Source organism: Muscardinus avellanarius (assembly GCF_963383645.1).
Source record: "Muscardinus avellanarius genome assembly, chromosome: 12".
NCBI lineage: Eukaryota > Metazoa > Chordata > Mammalia > Rodentia > Gliridae > Muscardinus > Muscardinus avellanarius.
The window spans coordinates 19,328,052-19,351,109 of NC_137798.1; the positions used below are offsets into that span (position 1 = coordinate 19,328,052).

General features: G+C 39.8%; 1 protein-coding gene across 1 annotated transcript; it reads right to left on the bottom strand.

Annotated features, from left to right (window-relative positions):
- Window positions 1–427: 427 nt before the first annotated feature.
- On the bottom strand, window positions 428–21,885 carry KATNBL1 (katanin regulatory subunit B1 like 1; the record flags this gene model as incomplete). Its single annotated transcript, XM_080707590.1, has 9 exons — window positions 428–460; window positions 5,722–5,815; window positions 7,382–7,471; window positions 8,544–8,633; window positions 8,724–8,774; window positions 11,144–11,262; window positions 14,195–14,477; window positions 20,033–20,073; window positions 21,769–21,885. The coding sequence occupies 9 exons, from the start codon at window positions 21,883–21,885 to the stop codon at window positions 428–430; spliced, it is 918 nt and encodes a 305-aa protein (XP_080563716.1).
- Between the last annotated feature and the right edge of the window lie 1,173 nt (window positions 21,886–23,058).

The window sequence follows — 23,058 nt, forward strand, 5'->3', positions numbered from 1 at the left end:
TTTATGTGTTTTTTATAAAACACAATAAAAAATTAATGATGATTGGTCTTTGTGGTTTCTAGTAATAAGTCCTGTCTTATTTTTTCACATAGTATAAATTATATTCTCAGGCAGGATTGCATTAAGGCCCAGTAGTTCTTAAACAATGTGGCCAGATAGCCACGTAATCCAGATTGCAGCAAAGGGACCATCTCCTAGTGCACTTCCACCTCATGAAGCTGAAGCTGCTTCTTCAGGATAGTCTTCCACTTCAATGTGAAGTAGATTGTTAGGTTTTCATTAGTGGTTTCATTATGTGGCTTTTTAGAAGAAAAAACAGTTTTGATTTCTTCTATAGTTCATAGTTCTTAGAAGAGACCTATTTTTGGAAATCGTATAGTCCAAGGATGTTCTGAATAACCAAATGCTCTTTAGTAGACGAAATCTCTCAATGCAACTGTAATAAATATGCATCTACATCCTTAGAGGATAAAGAAGAAACATTTCATTAGCCAGTAATAAATACAAATATCCACAACCCATTTTTTTTTTCTCTTTTTGTTCCGTGATTTGCGTTGGTTTCCTTTTGTGATCTTCAGTAGCTAAGAAATGAGTCTCATTAACTTTTTTAAAATCTCCATTTGTTTAGCACAGGCCCCAGCACACAGTGCATGTTCAACAAATAAGCTGAGTGAATGCTTTGGTTCCTGTACTCAAGCAACTCTGCTTTCACAGTGAACACTCACAGTAACTCCACCCGTGCTAAACAATAAACTCAGGGCTGGAGCTTGATGACAGCCACTCTCTCTAATGTCTACCCTAAAAAAATTACAAATTAATTAAAGGTTTAATTTTGCAATAAAGGCTTTTTTTGTGTGTGTGGAACTGGGGTTCCTGGAAGCCCTTCTACCTCCGGGCTACACTCCCAGACCTATTTTATATTTTTATTTGGAAACAGGGTCTCTTAAGCCAGAGTGGCTGGTTTCAAACCTGCGTGATCCTCCTGTCTTCTCCCAAGTGCGGGGATTACAAGTGTGTGCCACCGCCCGGCTGAAAGGCTTTATTTTTTAATTGGCTTAAGGCCTTAGTACTTTAAGGTCATATTTAGAACATAGCTTCTCTCACCAGGCTTGGTGGCATACTCCTATAATCCAGTACTAGGGAGGCTGAGATAGGAGGATCACAGGTTCAAGGACAATCCCTCAACAAGTCAACCAAGCATGACCCTGTTTCAAGTAAAAATAAAAGCAGGGTTGTGGTGGCGCACGCTTGTAATCCCAGCACTTGGGAGGCTGAGACAGGAGGATTGCATAGGTTTGAAGCCAGCCTCAGCTACTGAGTGAGGCTCTCAGCAAATTAGTGAGACCCTGTTCCCAAATAAAGTATAAGATGTTAGAACTGAGAGTATAGCCTGGAAATAGAAAAGCCCCTGGGTTCCACCCTAAATAAATAAATAAATAAATAAATAAAGCTGGGGGTGTAGATTGGAGGAAGAATGCCCTTGGATTCAATCCCCCACTACCACAAGAAAGGGGGAATATAGCTTCTCCTAGATTGAAAAATTAATTAAAAGCAAAAATTTAAGGCAATAATTCATTTTTCAATTCTACTATCCACAATGCTTGCTAATACAAGCTGATATGTGTACTCTAAAACCCGCAAGATGCTGAGCGTGGTGATGCATGGTTGGGAGGATCTCAGCAACTTAGTGAGACCCTGTTTCCAAATAAAAATATAAAATAGGTCTGGGAGTCGAGCCCGGAGGTAGAAAGCCCCTGGGTTCCATCCCTAGTACTACCAAATAACTAAATAAATAAAACCTGAAAGAGCACCAGGCGTGGTGGCACATGCTTGTAATCCCAGCATTTGGGAGGCTGAGACAGAAGGATTATGGTTCAAGGACAGCCTCAGCTACTTAATAAGGCCCTTTGCAACTTGGTGCAAAAAAAAAAAAAAAAAAAAAATAGGGCTGGGGTGTCACTCAGAGGTAGAATGCCCCTGGGTTCCATCCTTCCATCCCCAGTATCACCAAAAAAAAAAAAAAAAAAAAAAAAAAAAAAAAAAAAAAAAAAACCTGAAAGAGCAACATAAATCTTTTAGGAAATTACTGTTTTTTTTTTTTTTGTTTTTTTTCCAGTACTGGGGATTGGACCCAGGTACATTCTACCTCCAAGCTACAACCCCAGCCCTATTTTATTTTGAAGCAAGGTGCCACTAAGTTGTAGATGGCCTAAGTTGTTGAGGCTGGCTGAGAACCTGGGATCCTTCTGTCTCAACCTAAGTACTGGGATTACAAGCATGTACCACCGTGTCTGGCTGAAAATTGATTATGTTTATAAGATTTCCATCAAGCTGGGTATAGTGGCGCACGCTTGCAATCCCAGTATTTGGGAGGCTGAGACAGGATGACTGCAGTTAACGAACACCTTCAGCTACTTAGTGAGGCCCTTTGCAACTCAGTGACACCCTGTTTCAAAATAAAGAATAAAATAGGCTTGGGGGTATACCTTGGAGGTAGAATGCCCTGGGTTCCACCCCCAGTACCACAAAAACAAAACAATACAAAAACAACAACAACCAAAAAAACCCAGAAATTCTACAAAGCTGGAAGTGGCAGCGCACACTTGTAATCCCAGTACTTGGGAGGCTGAAACAGGAAGATCATGGTTTGCTGCCAGCCCCAGCTACTTAGTGAGGCCTTCTTAAACTTAGTGAGACCTTGTTTCAAAATAAAGAAAAAAAATAGGACTGAGGGTATAGCTTGGATGTAGAACGCCCCTAGGTTCCATTCCCAGTACCACAAAAAACAAATATACAAGAATAAAAAATTAGGGCTGGGGTATAGCTCAGAGGTAGAATGTCCCTGGGTTTCACCCTCAGTACCACAAAAAAAAAAAAAAAAAAAAAGAAAGAAAGAAAAAAAATCACAGAAGTGATAGACAGTTGTTATTATCATTGTGTGTGTGTGTGTGTGTGTGTGTGTGTGTGTGTTGCTGGGGATTGGGGATTGGACTCAGGGGCATTCTACCTTTGAGTTGTACCCCAGCCTGATTTTTTAATTGTTTCAAAATAAAAGGCCTCACTAAGTAGCTGAGGCTGGCCAGAAACTGGGATCCTCCTGTCTCAGCCTCCCAATTACTGGGATTATAAGCGTGTGCCACCATGCCAGGCAAGTTTGTTTTCTTTTTTATTATTTTGTTTTTGGTACTAGGGATTGAATCCAGGGACATTCTATCTCTGAGCCACAATCTCAGTCTCTCCACATTCCCTATTTTTGTGGTGCCGGGAATACAACCCAGAGGTATTCTACCCCCAGCCCCACTTTATTTTTTATTTGGAAAAAGTTTCTCACTAAGTTGCTGGGGGCCTCGCTACACTGCTAAGGCTGGCCCTGTAATTGCCTTGTCTCAGCCTTCCAAATACTGGTATTACAGGTGTGTGCCACCATAACTGGTTTTGTTTCTGTTTTTCAAAGTGTTCAAGAATTTTACAAAAACATGACATAGATCTTGTTTAGACTATTTTCTTAAACCAAATAATGCTTTTGTATTCTTGGTTAATGCTCACTTATGATAGCAATATGCTCAGTAAGAGGGTGGAAATATTTCTTTCTTTTTTTATGGGGGGTATTAGGAGTTGAACTTAGGGGCATTCTACATCTGAGCTATACCCCTAGCCCTATTTTATTTGAAACAGGGTCTCACTATGTTGTTAAATTCAGCTTGTGATCCTCCGTCTCAGGCTCCCAAGTACTGGAATAACAGGTGTGCACTACCACGCCCGGCTGAAATATTTCTTAATATTTTTCTCTGCAATTATAACTATAAATGTTTTCTGAAGTTTAAATATTAAAATCCACACTAGATATGTACCTTTACCTTTGAGACCAAAAAAATCAATAAAAGTGGCTGTTAAATTTATTCTGTGATTTTATTTCTTTATTTCTTTATTTCTTTTTTTTTTTTTTTTCATGGTGGTACTGGGGTGGAACCCAGGGGCTTTTCTACCTCCGGGCTATACTCCCAGACCTATTTTTGTTATATTTTATTTGGAAACAGGCTCTCACTAAGTTGCTGAGAGCCTCACTAAGTAGCTGAGGCTGGCTTTGAACCTGTGTGATCCTCCTGTCTCAGCCTCCCAAGCACTGGGATTACAAGCGTGCGCCACCACGCCCGGCTATTTATTTATTTAGTGGGTTTGGGGATGGAACCCAGGGGCATTTGACCTCCGAGCTACACCCCCTGCCCTATTTTTTATTCTTTATTTTGAAACGGTCTCACTAAGTTGCAGAGGGCCTCACTAAGTAGCTGAGGCTGTCTGCGAACCGTGATCCTCTGGTCTGAGCCTCCAGAATGCTAGAATTACAAGCGTGCGCCACCACGCCCGGCTTTTGTTCTGTGATTTAAACAGTTAACTTTCTCAAAAGCAAGATATCAGCAAAAGCAAAGTAAAAAAATACCCTAAAACCATTTGATTGATCTGTTACCTGAGTGCCAGTGTCTTTTTTTTTTTTTTTTTGGCAGTGCTGGGGATGGAACTGGGGCCATTCTACCTCCAAGCTACAACCCCAGCCCTATTTTATATTTTTTATTTTGAAACAGGGTCTCACTGAGTTGCAGAGGGCCTCACTAAGTAGCTGAGGCTGGCCATGAACTGCAATTCTCCTGTCTCAGCTTCCCAAATGCTAGGATTAAAAGCATGTGCCACCTTGTCTGGCTGCTACTGTCTTTTTTTGGAGGGGGGGTGGTAATGGGGTTCCTGGAAACTCTTTTCCCTCTGGGTTACACTCTGAGACCTATTTTTTTTAAATATATTTTTTAAAATTTGGACACAGGGTCTCCTAAGCCAGCGAGGCTGGCTACCAACCTGTGCGATCTTCCTGTCTTTGCCTCCCAAGCCGGGGATTACAAGCGTGCGCCACCATGCCCGGCTGCTACTACTGTCTTTTTTGATGCTGTCTTTTATCTGAACTCTTTGTTTCAAATATTTTTCTCTGAATATTCTCTGGAAATACATCACTAAATACTCTGTAGCACATTTCTGTAGTTGTATATGAAACACACTCAATGGCTAATTCTAGTGCGCCACCACTGCTGGCTTACATTTGTTTATTGTCCAGGTCACACTCATACCCAGAGGACAAACATGTGCAAATATGAACTTGACTATAGATCTTTTTTTTTTTTTTTTTTGGTGATACTGGGGTTCCTGGAAACCCTTCTAGCTCCGGGCTACACTCCCAGACCTATGTTTTATACTTTTTTATTTGGAAACAGGATCTCTTAAGCCAGTGCGCGCGCAGCTGGCTTCAAACCTGCGCAATCCTCATGTCTCCACCTCCCAAGCGCGGGGATTACAAGCGTGCGCCACCAGGCCCAGCTTGACTATAGATCTTATTTGAACACTACCAAATCATTTTGCCTAAAGATTTGAAGGAGAACTTATTTATAAATATATAACACTATTATTTTTCTAAAATTTTTGGAAGCACTGGGGATTAAACTGAGGGGCATGCTACCTTCGGGCCATACCCCCAGCCCTATTTTATTATTTTATTTGGAAACAGGGTCTAAGTTCCTCACTAAGTAGCTGAGGCTGGCCATGAACCTGCAATCCTTCTGTTTCAGGCTCCCAAGTACTGAGATTACAAGTGTGTGCCACCATGCCCAGCTTATACTATAATTTTAAAAACTGTGTTATTTCTAGTTTTTAATATCTAACTGTGAAGCCTGTATAGATTACCTTAGCTATATTACCGGTATATCCTGGAACCAAGGTAAGATGGTTTTCCTGTTCCCACAATCCACTTAATTGTTGCTTTAAAATTTTAATATTTCTAGGAGAAAAAAAAGAGAGAAGAGAAATAAGGAAGCAAATAGTAGGAGCTGAACTTTGGTAGTAAATACACTTAATAAAAGTTTTTAAATTTTCAATTGTTTTTGTTTTTGTTTTGTGGTACTGGGAGTGGAACCCAGAGGCTTTCTAACTCCGGGCTATACAACCAGACCTATTTTTATATTTTATTTGGAAACAGGGTCTCACTAAGTTGCTGAGAGCTTCACTAAGTAGCTGAGGCTGGCTTCGAACCTGCGCGATCCTCCTGTCTCAGCCTCCCAAGCGCTGGGATTACAGGTGTGCGCCACCACTGCCGGCTTATATTTTTCAATTTTTTATTAGAAAACAATACACTAAAATCAAGCACTTTTTAAAATAGTACATGCTAATCAAAGAAATTCAAGGTTATTTAGCTGTCAAAGTGGAAAGAAAACAACTAGGCATTTGGGCAGCACAGAGAGAAAATATGAAGATTAAGGATACTGTTGGGAGATATATTTTTTCCTGTAACTTCATGACAGTTTGGTTCATTTAGTCAATAACGACACATTGTGACACCAAGGCAACATTCAAATTATAACACAGTTTTTACAACTGTAATCACATTGAAGTGTCAGGTGAATGTCTAGGTAGCCCAAAGAACCTGCAGGGTGCCTACATTCCTTGTCTCCTCCCTTACTCACTCAGTTGGGGTAGACCACTGTTGTGTTTTTCTAAAATGAAGGGAGGAGTATATTATGCCAGAGGAGAGGAGAAACACAGGAGGTTATTAGGCTCTTTAATTCAAATTCCATATGTGATTCTCAAAAATGAAGTCATTCAACTTACTATTTCTTTGAAAATGAAGAGAATAATCACATTATTTAATTAAGCTGTTTTTCTCAAGGAAATTGAACTAGGGTGCATTCTACCTCCAAGCTAGACTCTCAGCCCTATTTTTCATTCTTTATTTTTGAAACAGGGTCTCACTAAGTTGCTGAGGGCCTAATTAAGTAGGTGAAGCTGCCGGGCGTGGTGGCGCACGCTTGTAATCCCTGCACTTGGGAGGCTGAGACAGAAGGATCGTGCAGGTTTGAAGCCAGCCTCAGTTGGCTTAAATAAAATATAAAATAGATATGGGAGTGTATCCCGGAGGTAGAAGGCCCCTAGGCTCCATCCCTGGTACCACCAAAAAAAAAAAAAAAAAAAAAAAAGTAGGTGAGGCTGGCCATGAACCTGTGATCTTCCTGTCTCAGCCTCCCCAAGTAATAGAATTATAAACATGCACCATTATGCCTGGCTTTCCTTTTTATTATTTTTATTTTTGTGGTACTGAGTATTGGACCAAGAGGCATTTTACCTTTACCTACACTCCTAGCCCGACTTTCTTTCTTATTTGGAAATAAGATGAAAGTCTCACTACTTGCGGAGGCTGTCCTTGAAACAGCAATTCTCCTTTATCAGCCTCCCAAGTACTGGGTTACAGGAGTGTGCCGCCATGCCCAGCTAGCATGTTTCTTATATTTTTATTTTTTGGTGGTGCTGGGAATTGAACCTAGGGTTAATTTATCTTTAAAGGCATACTCACCCATCATTTATAATTTCTGTTTTGGATGACAGTTCTGACCACCACCTTTTAATTACTGCTTGGAGCCAGTTTAAGCCAACTATGACATATCTGAAATGATATTTTGTTATAAAATTCAAGTGTTTTCATCTAAAAAGTCTTTACAAAAGATGACACTCCACCATCCCCCAGAAAAACATACACACAAACACAAACCTTTCTTCCTTTGTATTATTATTATTATTAATTATTTTAGTACTGGAGATTGAATCTAGGGGCATTCTACCTCCAAGCTAAACAGCCAGTTCTTTTTTTTTTTTTTTTTTTTTTTTGCAATACTGGGGTGGAACCCAGGGGCATTCTACCTTCGAGCTACACCCTATTTTTTATTCTTTATTTTGAAACAGGGTCTCACTGAGTTGCAAAGGGCCTCACTAAGTAGAAGCTGAGGCTGCCTGTGAACTGTGATCCTCCTCTCTCAGCCTCCCAAATACTGGGATTACAAGTGTGTGCCACCATGCCTGGCTCTTTCACTACTTTGAGAATCTATTTCACAAAGCTCTATTTTTTGTAACTTGTTTATAGATTTTTAAAATAATTGTTCCTTAGTCATTTTGTATTCTTTTCCTAGATGTACTAAAAGCTCCTTGAGAACAGAAACTAGGTATATCCCATAAACTCAAATCTACCAGTATGTATTCACAAAGCACAAAATCAAGGATGCTAAAAGAGAAAAATAAATTGAGAGCTGGGTATAGTGGCACATGCTTGTAATACCAATACTTGAGAGGCTGAGACAGGAGATTCAAAGCCAGCGTTAGCAATTTATCAAGACTTGAGCAATCTAGAGAGACCCAGTTTCCAAATAAGAAATAAAATAGGAGCTGGGTGTGGTGGCACATGCTTGTAATCTCAGCATTTGGGAGGCTCAGATGGGAGGATCATGGTTAGAGGACAGCCTCAGCTACTTAATGAGGTCCTTTGCAACTCGGTGAGAACCTGTTTCAAAATAAAGAATAAAAAATAGTACTGGGAGTGTAGGTTGGAGGTAGAATGCCCCTTGGTTCCATCCCCAGTACCATTAAACAAACATGGCTGGAGGCAGAATGCCTCTAGGTTCAATTTCCAGTACAAAGAGAAAAAAAAAAAAAGGAAAAAGAATTGAGATTAGATTATTACTTACTCTTCAAATTTGCTTTTAAGTAATGACTTTACTAGAGGCAACAAATCTACACAGCAGCCAAGTGAGATATATTGCTTTTCTTCCTGTAAACTAAAAGACAAATTTAAGTTATAAAAATATGAATAGGCCATCACATGTTTTTCTTTTAGCTTATTTTTTCTCAAAAATACATTTTTTTACCTATTGGTTAGCACAGGAAGGCAATCTACCACAACTCCAAGATCTTCTATCCTGTAAGTAAAAAAAGCATTGCTTAGAGAGCTGATTTCCTTATTTACTTTCACACTATAATCTTCATACGGCTTTTGAGGAATTCACTATTGACAATTTCAGTGCCTGTGATGAGTCTGATACTGAGTATATAGCAGATAAAGACATAAAGCTTGTATTCTAGAGTGTGAATGTAGGTGGTGGGGTTGGGTCAGAGATAAGTAATAAATACAGAGTAGGTTGTTGATGGGAAATGCTATGGAGAAAATTAACACAAAAAAGTGACAAAGGAAGTGAAAAAAATAGAACTTTTTTTCTGTGTATGGTACTGAGGATTGAATTCAGGGACCTTCTATCTCTGAGTTATACCCCAGTTTGATTTTATTTTGAAATAAGGTCTCGCTAAGTTGCAGAAGGGCCTCACGAGGTTGCTGAGACTGGCTGTGAACCTGCGATTCTCCTGCTTCAGCCTCGCAAGTACTGGGGTTATTAGCATGTGACACCATGCCCGGCATAAAATAATTTATTTTTATATAAGGTGGTCAAAAGTCTCACTAAGGTAACATTTGAGAAATTTAAATATAAAGTTAATACTTAATTCCCACTCAAAGCGGGGCGTGGTGGCATATGCTTGTAATTCCAGCATTTAGAAGGCTGAGACAAGAGAATCACAGTTTAAGGATAGCCTCAGCTACTTAGTGAGGCCCTGTTTCAAAATAAAGAATAAAAAATTGGACTGGGGGGATGTAGTTCAGAGGTAGAATGCCTCTAGGTTCCATCCCAGTACACACACACACACACACAAAATCTCTTTTGAGTGGGATTTTTTTTGGGGGGGGAGGCAATACTGGCGATGAAACTCATGGGCCTTCTACTTCCGAGCTCCGAGCTATACCCCCAGCCCTATTTTTTATCCTTTATTTTGAAACAGGGTCTCTCTGAGTTGCAAAGGGCCTCACTAAGTATAAGCTGATGTCTTTGAACCAGAATCCTCCAGTCTCAGCTTCCCAAATTCTGAGATAACAAGCATGCACCACCAACCCAGCTCAAAAAAGATTTTTAAAAGAGATTTTTCTCATACCAGTAATTCTTTTTCTTATAGATTAGAATTTCTTTTTTGGGTGGTACTGGGGTTCTTGGAAACCCTTCTACCTCTGGGCTACACTCCCAGACCCATTTTTATATTTTTATTTGGAAACAGGGTCTCTTAAGCCAGAGAGGCTGACTTCGAACCTGTGTAATCCTTCTGTCTCTGCCTCCCAAGTGTGGGGATTACAAGCATGCACCACCACGCCCGGCCATAGATTAGAATCTTAATCAGAAAAAGTTAACAGTTTAGCCAGGCATGGTGGTACATGCTTGTAATCTCAGTACTTGGCTAACACAAGAGGATAGCAAGGTTTGAGGACAGCCTCACCAAGTAGTGAGACTCTCATCAATGTAGTGAGACCTTGTCAAAATAAAAATAAAACAGGGCCAGGGGTACAGCTCAGAGGTAGAATGCCTTGGGGTTCAACCTCCAGTATCATATACAAAAAAATAAAATTAATAAAAGTAACAGCACTGCTCAATCTAATAAAACAGACAGTTTTCTGTACTCTGGTTACTTTTAGACTGGTGATGAATGCAATTTAAACCATACTGTTGCTGGGCATGGTGGTAAATGTTTATAATACTTTGCAACTCAGTGAGATCCCCTTTCAAAATAAAGAATAACATTGGGCGTGGTGGCGCACGCTTGTAATCCCAGTATTTGGGTGGCTGAGACAGGAGGATCACAGTTTGTAGACAGCCTCAGCTACTTAGTGAGGCCCTTTGCAACTCTTGAGACCCCTTCTCAAAATAAATAAAAAATAAAATAAAAAATATAAGGCTGAGAATATAGCTCAGATACAAATGTCCCTGGATTCCATCTCCACTACCAAAAAAAAAAAAAAAAAGACAGAAAGAAAGAATGAATGAATTTAGTCTCTCAGAAGCTCCAAATGCTTCTGTAAGTGAAATAGGGCTGTGTTGTAACTCAAAGGTAGAATGCCCCTGAGTTCCATCCCTAGTACCACACACACACACACACACACACACAAAATAGAGCCAGGTGTGGTGGCTCTTTTTTTTTTTAATAAATTAAAAATAAATAAGTAAGTAAATAAGTAAGTAAAGAAAGAATAAAAAAAAAATAGGACTGGGAGGGAAGTTCCGGGGTAGAATGTCCTGTGTTCAATTCCCAGTACTGCAAAAACAAAAAACAAAAAACAACATAAAAAAAACCATACTGTCTCTACTAGAAGCTAAACAGAAAGTTTAAGTTTTTACCTGATGAATAAGAGCCACTTTAATATTACAATGAAAATTACATGTACGGAACAAAGAGCATAAAAGATTACACTTACCTCACCAAATAAGCTACAAGTTCACTTATACTTCTCTTTCTCCAGAAAGTTAAAGCTACATTCAATCTCAAATTCCTGCTGAACAAAACTTGAGCCATTGTTTCATGGTCCTGAGAAACCTGAAAGGCAATCATCTAATTTGTTAAAAAGCACACTGAAACACGATATGAAACTTTTTTTTCCAATGAAAACAGTCAGGGAGACAGTTTTAAAGTATGCAAAGATGACTACTTATACTGGTCCTTAAAAAGGAATACTGAAGTTGAATATAGCAAATAATTTTAGGACTTTTTCTTTCCTTGCTTGCTACCATTTTTCTTTTAAATCCAAATAATTTATAAAAATATATTTTACTTACTTACTTACTTTGTGGTACTGGGAGTGGAACCCAGGGTCTTTCTACCTCTGGGTTATACTCTCAGATCTATTTTATATTTTATTTAGAAACAGGATCCTAAAGCTGAGCGTGGTAGCTCACGCTTTTAATCCCAGTGCCTGGGAGGTTGAGACAGGAGGAATGTGCAGGTTCAAAGCCAGCCTCAGCAACTTAGTGAGATCCTGTTTTCAAATAAAATATCAAATAGGTCTGGGAGTATAGCCCAATGGTAGAAAAGCCCCTGGGTTCCACCCCAGGACCACAAAAGAAACAACAACAACAACAATCCAGATTTTATATTTTATTTAGAAATAGGGTCTCACTAAGTTGCTGAGAGCCTCATTAAGTAGCTGAGGCTGCATCAAACCTGCACAATCCTCCTGTCTCAGCCACCCAAGTACTGGGATTACAAGTGTGAGCCACCACAAACAGCTATGAATACATTATTTTTAGATAACCCACAAATCTAGGAATTGATTTATACATGTGAACAAAAAGAAAAGGTAAACCATTAGGCTAGTCATTACTACGTGAATGGCATGAGAAAGAAAACACAAAAACCTGGTCCTGTGACAAGTGTCATAGTATCATTTAACTATACTTATTATTACATTTTTTTTTTGTAGTACTAGGATGAAACCCAGAGGCATTCAGCCTCCAAGCTACAACCCCAACCCTATTTTTTTTATTCTTTATTTTGAAACAAGATCTCACTAAGTTGCTGAGGCTGGCCATGAACCTGTGATCCTCCTGTTTCAGCCTACCAAGTACCGAGATTACAAGTTGTGTGCCACCACACCCAGCTCTAAATATGTCTACTTTATTTATAAAGATAATATAATTCTATTGGAAAAAGTTTTACACAGAACTATATAAGACAAAAAGTGGATATTCTCTCTCTACTTGCCCATAAAAACATCCAGTATCAATCCCCAAAAGTAATCACAGGTAATAGACTGGTATGTATCTTTCTAACCATATGTAAACACTCTGGAAAAATTGAAAAAATTATCTGCATTTTTGGCAAGTAATTATCTTTTATACTTTTGCTGGTGCATTATAGACCTCTATCATAATGTAGTTCATAGTGATGACACATGCACACAGCACTTGGCAGGATTTAAACACATATTTTTCAACATCAAAACATAGGTCAAGCCGGGCTTGGTGGCGCACGCTTGTAATCTCTGCGCTTGGTAGGTTGAGACAGGAGGATCACGCAGGTTCGAAGCCAGCCTCTGCTGGCTTAAGCGACCCTGTTTCCAAATAAAATATAAAATAGGTCTGGGAATGTAGACTGGAGGTAGAAGGCCCCTGGGTTCCATCCCCACTACCATCCCCCCAAAAAATTGAAAAAAAAATGGAAAAACAAACAAACAAACACATAAGTCAACCTCATTTTAAAAAATTAATAGCATATTCTCCAATATTTATATACTATAATAGATTGATTCTATAATACTGTATTAATACTGCACATCTGATGTAGGAAAATACACGAACTTGTACAATTTTTTTTTTGTGTGTGTGTGTGTGTGGTGCTGGGATGGAACCCAGAGGCTACACTCCCAGACCTATTTTGTATTTTATTTGGAAACAGCGTCTCAATAAATTGCTGAGATCCTCACTAAGTAGCTGAGGCTGGCTTCGAACCTGCTCAATCCTCCTGTTTCAGCCTCTCAAGTACTAGGATTACAAGTGTGTACCACCACACCTAGTGTACAAACTTTTTTAAAAATTAATTTTTTTTTTTTTGGTGGTACTGGGGGTGGAACCCAGAGGCTTTCTACTTCCGGGCTATACTCCCAGACCTTTTTTATATTTTATTTAGAAACAGGGTCTCACTAAGTTGCCAAGAGCCTCACTAAGTAGCTGAGGCTGGCTTCGAACCTGTGTGATCCTCCTGTCTCAGCCTCCCAAGTGCGGGGATTACAAGCGTGCGCCACCACGCCTGGCTTAAAAATTAATTTTAAACTGGGTGTGGTGACGCACGCTTGTAATCCCAATACTTGGGAGGCTGAGACAGGAGGCACAGCCAGCCTCCGGTACTTAATGAGACCCTCCTCAATTTAGTGATTTCCTGTTCAAAATAAAAAATAAAAAAATACAGCTGGGGGTGTAGCTTGAAGGTAAAATGCCCCTGGATTCCATCCCTAGTACCACACACATGCACACACAAAAGATTAATTTCAAAACTAGAACAGATACCATGTTTGCCTGAGTAAAACTTCTACTAAGCAATTTTGAGATCGAAGAATGTGCATGGTAGTGTGCTTTGGTGAGCCACCTTTTAGGCAAGATTTCTCCATTATTATTATTACTACTACTACTACTACTACTACTACTACTACTACTACTACTACTACTACTGCGGTACTAGGTTCCATCTTCAATAGCACAAAAAAAAAATAAATAAATCACTGCTGTCATTCTGGATATTGATAGGGGCCCATCAAACATTTCATTCCATCTTAGATATTGCTAACCTAGAGAAACAGACTAAATTACTAATTCAATTTTGGTTAACTTAGAAAATTGTCTTAGGGAGTTACTATCACTCAAATTAAGTGTGTATTTGATGGGAGGTAAATTATTCTGCTAGATTACAGGAAAGAAAAAAAACCCAGTAGTATACCAAGAATAAAGTTAAGCTAAACATGACTTAGATTTCTTACCTCAGAAAAAAACCCACTATATTTTGATGACGGGCTTTCTGTCTGTGAAGAACCAGAATCACTGGAGTTAACCAAATATGTTCGACTATCAGGGCGTAATTTTTCAGGCAGGTGGCCTGCACAAGCCAGTTCATTTTCTTTATTTGCCATGTCACAGCCCCCACTTTTAGGGGACTGTTTTCTTCTGTAACAAGGACTTAGAAAAGGTTGATGAACTTTCTTTCTGCGATATATCACCTTACGTAGTTTATCTGGGCTTTTCACAGCTTGTCCAACTGTAATTCTGTAAAAAAAAATTAACATTTTAAGTGAAAAAAATCATGAAAACTCTAAAAGTCTTTTAAACAGGCCAAATTTTCTCTTTGTAATGCACTAAAATAAAATAAAAATGTTAACTCTTAGTTTGAAGAGAAAAATAAAAGAGAAGTTACAAATTACCTGGAAGGCAATAAAAAAAAAATTGATGACTTTTTTTTTGGTGGTGGTACTGGGGTTCCTGGAAGCCCTTCTACCTCTGGGCTACACTCCCGGACCTGTTTTATATTTTATTTAGAAACAGGGACTTTTAGGCCAGCAAGGCTGGCTTCGAAACTGCGTGATCCTCCTGTCACCACCTCCCAAGCGTGGGGATTACAAGCGTGCGCCACCATGCCCAGCAAAAGATGACATTTTAAACATAATGAAAATGAGAAAGGCCGGGCATGGTGGCGCATGCTTGTAATCCCAGCATTTGGGAGGCTGAGACGGGAGGATCATGGTTTATGGACCACCTCAGCTACTTTAGTGAGGCCCTTTGCAATTTAGTGAGACATGGTTTCAAAATAAAGAATAAAAAATAGGACGGGGGGGTATAGCTTGGAGGTTGAATATCCCTGGGTTCCATCCCCAGTCCTGCAAAAAAAAAAAAAGAAAAGAAAAAAGAAAAAGAAAATGAAAAAGGGCTGGGTGTGATGGCCCACACCTGTAATCCTAGTACTTAGGAGGCTGCAGGTTCAAGGCCAGTGTTAGTAAGTTAGTGAGTCCTTTCTTCAAAAATATAAAAGGACCAGGGGTGTAGCTCAGAGGTAGAATACCCCTGAGATCAATTCCCAGTACTGAAAAGAAAAGAAATAAAAAAGAGCCGGGCATGGTGGCACACGCTTGTAATCCCAGCGCTTGGGAGGCTGAGACAAAGAGATCACTCACACAGGTTCAAAGCCAGCTTCAGCTACTTATGAGGCTCCCAGCAACTTAGTGAGACCCTGTTTCCAATAAAGTATAAAATAGGTCTGGGAGTACAGCTTGGAGGTAGAAAAGCACCTGGGTTCTCTACCCTCAGTACCACAAAAGGAAGAAAAGAAAGAAAAGAAAGAAAAAGAAAAGAAAGAAAAGAGAAAAAAAGAAATGAATCCTAACAGAAACTCTAAGAAAACCAGCTGAACCAGCTGAATGTTTGACCTGATGACTGATGTTGTATGGTTTATGTTAAATATTCTTTTAATCAATGAACAATGCATTAAAAAGTGAAAAAGAAGAAAAGAAAATGAAGACTAGATGCTTTAAAAATGAAATAAGCCCATCTGGGTTGTAATCCCAGTACTTGGGATTACAATCCCAGTACTTGGGAGGCTGAGACAGGAGAATCACAGGTTCATTGTCAGCCTCAGCTTCTTAGTGAAGCCCTCTGCAACTTAGTGAGACCCTTTTTCAAAATAAAGAATAAAGTAGCCGGGCTTGGTGGCACATGCTTGTAATCCCAGCATTTGGGAGGCTGAAACTGGAGGATCGCAGTTCGCAGACAGCCTCAGCTACTTAGTGAGGCCCTCCACAACTCAGAGGTCGAATGCCCCTGGGTTCCATCCCCAGACCTGCAAAAAAAAAAAAAAAAAAAAAAAAGAATAAAAATAGGGCTGGGGGGTGTAGCGTGGAGGTAGAATGCTCCTGGGTTCAATCCCCATACCACACACACACTCACACACACACACACACAAAAAAAAATATGACCAACGTAGTGGTGCAAACGTATAATCCCAGAACTTGAAAAGCTGAGACAGCAATTTAGCAAGATCCTGTTTCAAAATGAAAAATAAAATTGGGCTGGAGGTGTAGCTTGGAGGTAGAACATTTCTGAATTCAACACACACACACACACACATTGTGGCACATGCCCACAATTCCAGTACTTGGGAAGCTGAGACAGAAGGATCACAGGTTCAAGGGCAGCCTCAGAAAGTGAGACTCTCTTAAGCCAGGCGTGGTGGGACACACTTGTAATCCCCGCGCTTGGGAGGCTGAGACAGGAGGATCGCACAGGTTTGAAGCCAGCCTCAGCTACTTAATGAGGCTCTTAGCAACTTAGTGAGACCCTGTTTCCAAATAAAACATAAATAATAGGTCTGGGAGTATAGCCCAGAGGTAGAAAGCCTCTGGGTTCCACTCCCAGTACCACCAAAAAAAGAAAAAGAAAAAGAAAAGAAAAAAAAAAGAAAGTGAGACTCTCAACCTAGCGATAATCCATTTCAAAAAAAACAAAAACAAAAACAAAAAAAACAAAAGCCGAGCATGGTGGCGCACGCTTGTAATTTCAGCATTTGGGAGGCTGAGACAGAGGACTGGACAGCCTCAGATATTTAGTGAGGCTCTTTGCAACTCAGTGAGACCCTGTTTCAAAATAAGAAATAAAAAAATAGGGCTGGAGGTATAGCTCAGAGGTCAAATTGCCCTGGGTTTAATCCCCAGTACTGAAGAAAGAAAGGAAGAAAGAGAGAAAGGGAGAAAGATGCCTGACATGGTGGTGCACACTTATAATCCCAGTATTTGAGACGGGCGTGGTGGTGCATGTTTGTAATCCCAGCATTTGGGAAGCTGAGACAGGAGGATCGCGCAGGTTCGAAGCCAGCCTCAGCTACTTAGTGAGGCTTTCAGCAACTTAGTGAGATCTTGTTTCCAAATAAAGTATAAAAATAGGTCTGGGGTATAGCCTGGAGGTAGAAAAACCCATGGGCTCCACCCTCAGTACCACAAACACAAAAAATAATCCCAGTACTTGGGTACTTGGAAGGCTGAAACAGGAGGATTGCAGGTTTGAGAACAGCCTCAGTGGTGACCCTGTTTCAAAATAAATAATAATAAAAAAAATAGAGCTGGACGGTGTAGCTCAGAGGTAAAATGACCCTGGGTTCCATCTTCAGTACCGAAAATAAATAAATAAATAGATAGATAGATAGATAGATAGATAGATAGATAGATAGATAGATAAAGGGCTGGGGCGCCTTGGAGGTAGAATGACTCTGGGTTCAATCCCCAGTACCACATGAAAAAAGAATTATTAAAGACCATACTGAAAAAGAAAAAAGTATAATGCTTTTCAGACATAGAATCTTTTTCTATGAAATGACAGTCTTACATGTTTGGACATTTTAAAGTTTATTTTGCCAGGCATGGTGGTTCACACTTGTAATCCCAGTCCTTTTGGAGGTGGGGACAAGGAGGATCACAGTTCATGGCCAGCCTCAGCAACTTAGTGAAAACCTGTTTCAAAAATAAAAAATAAGCTGTGTGGTGGCACAGGCTTCTAATTCCTATATTTGGGAGGCCAGGACAAAAGGATCCCAAATTTCCGGCAGTCTTAACTACTTAGTGAGGCCGTCTGCAACTCAGTGAGACTGTGTTTCAAAAAAAAGAATAAAGCCAGGCATGGTGGTGCACGGCTTGGGAGGCGGAGACAGGAGGATTGAGCTGGTTCGGAGCCAGCCTCGCTGGCTTAAGAGACGAGACCCTTTTTCCATATTAAAAAAAATAGGTCTGGGAGTGTAGCCCGGAGATAGAAGGGCTTCCAGGAACCCCAGTACCACAAAAAAAAAAAAAAAAAGAATAAAAAATAGGACTTTGGGTATAGCTCATAGGTAGAATGCCCCTGGGTTCAATCCCTAGGATCGTTTAAAAAAAATACATACATACATATATATATATATATATATATATATATATATATATATATATAAATGAAAAAAAAATGAAACAAAATAGGGTTGGGGGTATAACTCATGAAAGAACATCCTGGGTTCAATTTCCAATACCACCACCAAACAAAACAAAAAATTTATTCTGAAGAAGCCAGAATATATCTGAGTTTGATATGATAGAGCAAACCTCATAGAATACACTGTTTCTCAAATGTTTTGGTTTTTAGAATGCTTTCTACTCTTAAAAATTTGATGACTCGCCGGGCGTGGCGGCGCAGGCTTGTAATCCCCATGCTTGGGAGGTGGAGACAGGAGGATTGCGCAGGTTCAAAGCCAGCTGCACTGGCTTTAAGAGACTCTGTTTCCAAATGAAAATATAAAATAGGTCTGGGAGTGTAGCCCTAAGGTAGAAGGGCTTCCAGGAACCCCAGTACCACCAAAAAAAAATTAAAAAAATAAAAAAAATTGATAACTCAAAAGAATTTTTAATGTGGGTAATACCTATGGATACTTATTGTATTAGAAATTAAAACTGAGAATATTTATAAATATTCATTAGTTCACTTAAAAACAATTTGGATTCTTCCCCTCCTGTCCCATCACACCCTCGCCCCCCACCTCTCTCTCTTTTGTACTGGAGATTGAACCCAAAGGCACACCTCAGGCCTTTATTTTTTAAACAGGGTCTCACGGAGGTTACTGAGTCTCAATAAGTTGCTGAGGCTGGCTTCAAACCTGTGATCCTCTTCTCCCAGCCTCCCAAGTACTGGGTTACAGGTGTGCAACACACCCCTCAGGTTTGGATCTTAAATATCTCCCAGAGGTCCATGTGCTAAAGGCTCGGTTGCTCATCAGCCTGCAGCACTAAGATGTGGCACAACCTTTAGGAGGTGGGGCCTATTGGAAGGCAGTCAGGTGGCTCCCGGCATTCTCCAGCCCCTTCCTCTGTTTCTTCTTAGTTTCTGGGTATCATTGAGTAAGTAGTTTTCTCTGCCATGTGCTTCACCATGATGAACTTCCTTACCACAGGCCAAATCGACTGGGTCAAGCCACTGTGGACTGAAATCTCTGAAGCTGTGAACCAAGACAAACCTCTCCTCTGACAAACATGCATAGTAACAATCATATCTGCTTTACAGAATACAGATAGAGTTCATCCATGCTGCATCCAATCTCATGATTAAATCAGGTAACATGTCACCTCTGGATAACTCAACTGTAAACTTGCAAGACACAGTGCAAATGAAGGTGAATATGTTTTAGTAATGCTATGAAAATAGTTTTGACCTTGCATGCTCTCTGAAAGGGCCGAAAGGGCCCTCAAGTCCTTGGATCATACTTTTAAGATCATTGGTTTTATAGGAAAGGCAGCTTTAGAGATAGCAGATTTGAGAATGAATGCCATTTTTACTGCTTCCTGGCTATCTGACTCTAAAAAGCCCCTTTTCTTCTCTGATCTTTAGTTTACTCATCAACTTTGAGAGTCCTAACACATAGGGCTGTTATAAGAGAGATAATATTATTTTTTTATTAGTAAAGAGGCTGGCCCAAAGGAGCTGATAATAAGTTAACTATTATAATACAAAGGAATAATCAACCCCCATATTTTCATCTTTACCCAACTTTTTTTTTTTTTTCCTTGCGGGTCTGGGGATGGAACCCAGGGGCATTCTACCTCTGAACTATATCCCCAGCCCTATTTTTCATTCTTAATTTTGAAACTGGGTCTCACTGAGTTGCAAAGGGCCTCACTAAGTAGCTGAGGCTGTCCACGAACCGCAATCCTTCTGTCTCAGTCTCCCAAATGCTGGGATTACAAGCGTGCACCACCACGCCCGGCTTTTAACCAGCTTTTGATATTTGCTGTTTCCTACAACTTTAAAGAAATTCTTACCTATTTATGTAAGCAGCCAGCTGTTTTGGAGATCTCTTAACCTGAAAAATGAAAGTAGATAGCTGTAGCATATTAACAATAAAATTCTGTAGACTTTATGAGTGATGTCAACAAACTTAAAATTCAAAAGGTACTTTATCAGATTAACGCTTTATCTGTCATAATGCTGTGGTCTTAGGTACAATGCTGTATCTTTCAGTACAACATTACAGGTAGGTATTTTTTGCAAAGTAACATATAAATTTTCCTATTTTTGATACTGGTCACATATTATACTTAGAGGGCACTTAATAAATGAATTCAAGTTTAATAAGATTTAAAAGAAATTATAAACCAGGCATATGGCTCACACTTGTAATCCCAGCATTTGGGAGGCTTAAACAGGAGGACTGCAGTTCATAGACAGCCTCAGTTACTTAGTGAGACCCTTTTTCAAAATAAAGAATAAAAAATAGGGCTGGGGGTGTAGCTCGGAGATAGAATACCCTTGGGTCCCATACCCAGAACAGAAAAGAAAGAAAGAAAGAAAGAAAATTATATCAGTACTAATGAACTGTGTACTGGTAAACAAAAAGCATCTCTGAGTACCCTCTAAAAAGAAAATATTTGTCAGGTGTGGTGGCATATGCTAGTAACCCCAGCATTCGGGAGGCGGAGACTGGAGGATCATGGTTCTCAAACAGCCTCAGCTCCGTGGTGAGGCCCTTCACAACTCAGTGAGACCCTGTTTCAAAAATAAAAAGCATGGTGGCGTACGCTTGTAATCCCCGTGCTTGGGAGGCTGACACAGGAGGATTGCACAGGTTCAAAGCCAGCCTCAGCTACTTAGTGAGGCTCTCAGCAACTTAGTGAGACCCTGTTTCCAAATAAAATAGAAAATAGTTCTGGGAATATAGCCCAGAAGTAGAAAGCACAAAACAAAACAATGCCCCTGGGTTCTATCCCCGGTACTACAAAAATAAATAAATAAAATAAATAAATGAATACATACATACATACATACAACATTCAAACCGGAGGGGTTACACACACCTGTAATCCCAGCATTTGGGAGGCTGAGACAGGAGCACCATGGTTAGCGGCCAGCCTCATCTACTCAGCTACTTAGTGAGGTCCTTTGCAACTCAGTGAGACCTTGTTTCAAAATAAAGAATAAAGCCGGGCGTGGTGGCACATGTTTGTAATCCCAGTGCTTAGGAGGCTGAGACAGGAGGATCGCACAGGTTCAAAGCCAGCCTCAGCTACTTAGTGAGGCTATCAGAAATTTAGTGAGACCCTGTTTCCAAATAAATTATATATATAAAAAAATAGGACTGGGGGTGTAACCCGGAGGTGAAAACCCCTGGGTTCCACCCTCCCAGTACCACAAAAAAAAAAAAAAAGAAAGAAAGAAAGAAAGAAAGAAAGAAAGAAAGAAAGAAAGAAAAGGAAAAAAAGAAAAAAGAAGAATAAAAAAAAATAGGGCTGGGGATATAGCTCGGTGGTAGAATGCCCCTGTGTTCCATCCCTGGTACTGCCAAAAAAAAAAAAATAATAATAATAATATAATACTCAAATTATAGCATACCAAAACATGCCAAAGAGTTTTTTGAGATTTGGGAATATAATGGTTATACTTCATAATTCTACAAGATTAAGTATCATTATTACCTTTCCATTATTTAAACAGTTTAACCAGATCTGCAGACTTGCTGTTTAAAATGTCTTTACTCATTACTTAGAAACCATGGACTTACCTCCTTCATGTTCTTATTAGTGAAATTAGAGATCCTTTTTCTAGGAAGATCAATGGACTGATCCTCAATATTATTACAAAAGTTCCGTTTTTTAACATTGTGGGTTTCAGATGCCATAATCTCTTAAATACCTGAATAAAAGAAAAATAATAAATAGAAAAAGTCAAAGAATCTGATTGTTTCAATAGCTCCATGCTGTGTAAAAGAGGCTCATGAGCTGGGTGTGGTGGATCACGCATGTAATCTCAGTACCTGGGAGACTGAGACAGAAGGATTGGAGGATTGAGGCCAGCCTCAGCACTTTAGTGAGACCCTGGAAGTATAGTTAAGAAGATATATAAAACCCCCCCAGATTAAATTCTCAGTACCAAAAAAAAAAGACTTATTAGTAAAAGGGAGGACACGATTCTATTATGTAGTGTTCTGTGATCCTCTTGTTTTAGTTTTCCAAATACTAGAATTAAGGAGGCTAGCCTTGACAACTTAGCAAGCCCCCCCCCCCAATTTTGTGAAATCTTTTACTAAATAAAATAGGGCTGGGAGCCGGTCGTGGTGGCGCACGCTTGTAATCCCAGCATTTGGGAGGCTAAGACAGGTGGATCGCAGTTAGTGGACAGCCTCAGCTACTTAGGCCCTTTGCAACTCAGTGAGACTCTGTTTCAAAATAAAGAATAAAAAATAGGGCTGGGGTTGCAGCTCAGAGGAAGAATTCTCCTGGGTTTCATCCCCAGTACCTGAGGGGGGGAAAAATACGGCTGGTTGTGTCTTATAGGTAGAATACCCCTTGGTTCAATCCCCAGAAAAACACACACACACACACACACACACACACACACACACACACACACATCTTATTAAGTCCTAACTTCAGAGACTTTCCTTAGCAGGTCTCTGGAATAGAGCTGCAGTTTGTAAAAGCTCTACAGAGATTTCTGGTGCATGTCCCAAATTCTCCAAAAACACACAATTTTTGAATTTTATTTCTATATTTTACTATGCTTTTATTAGTGTATTATAGTCTCACATCATAATGTAAATCATGTTGACAGTGACATACATTGCAAATAATTTTAAGATATTGTAAGATTTTCTGTAACTAATCCATGGACTGCCCTTCCACTTATATCCCTGGACTAAGAAACTTCTAGGCCGGGCGTGGTGGCGCACGCTTGTAATCCCCACGCTTGGGAGGTGGAGACAGGAGGATCATGAAGGTTCAAAGCCAGCTGTGCACGCTGGCTTAGGAGACCCTGTTTCTAAATAAAAGTATAAAATAGGTCTGGGAGTGTA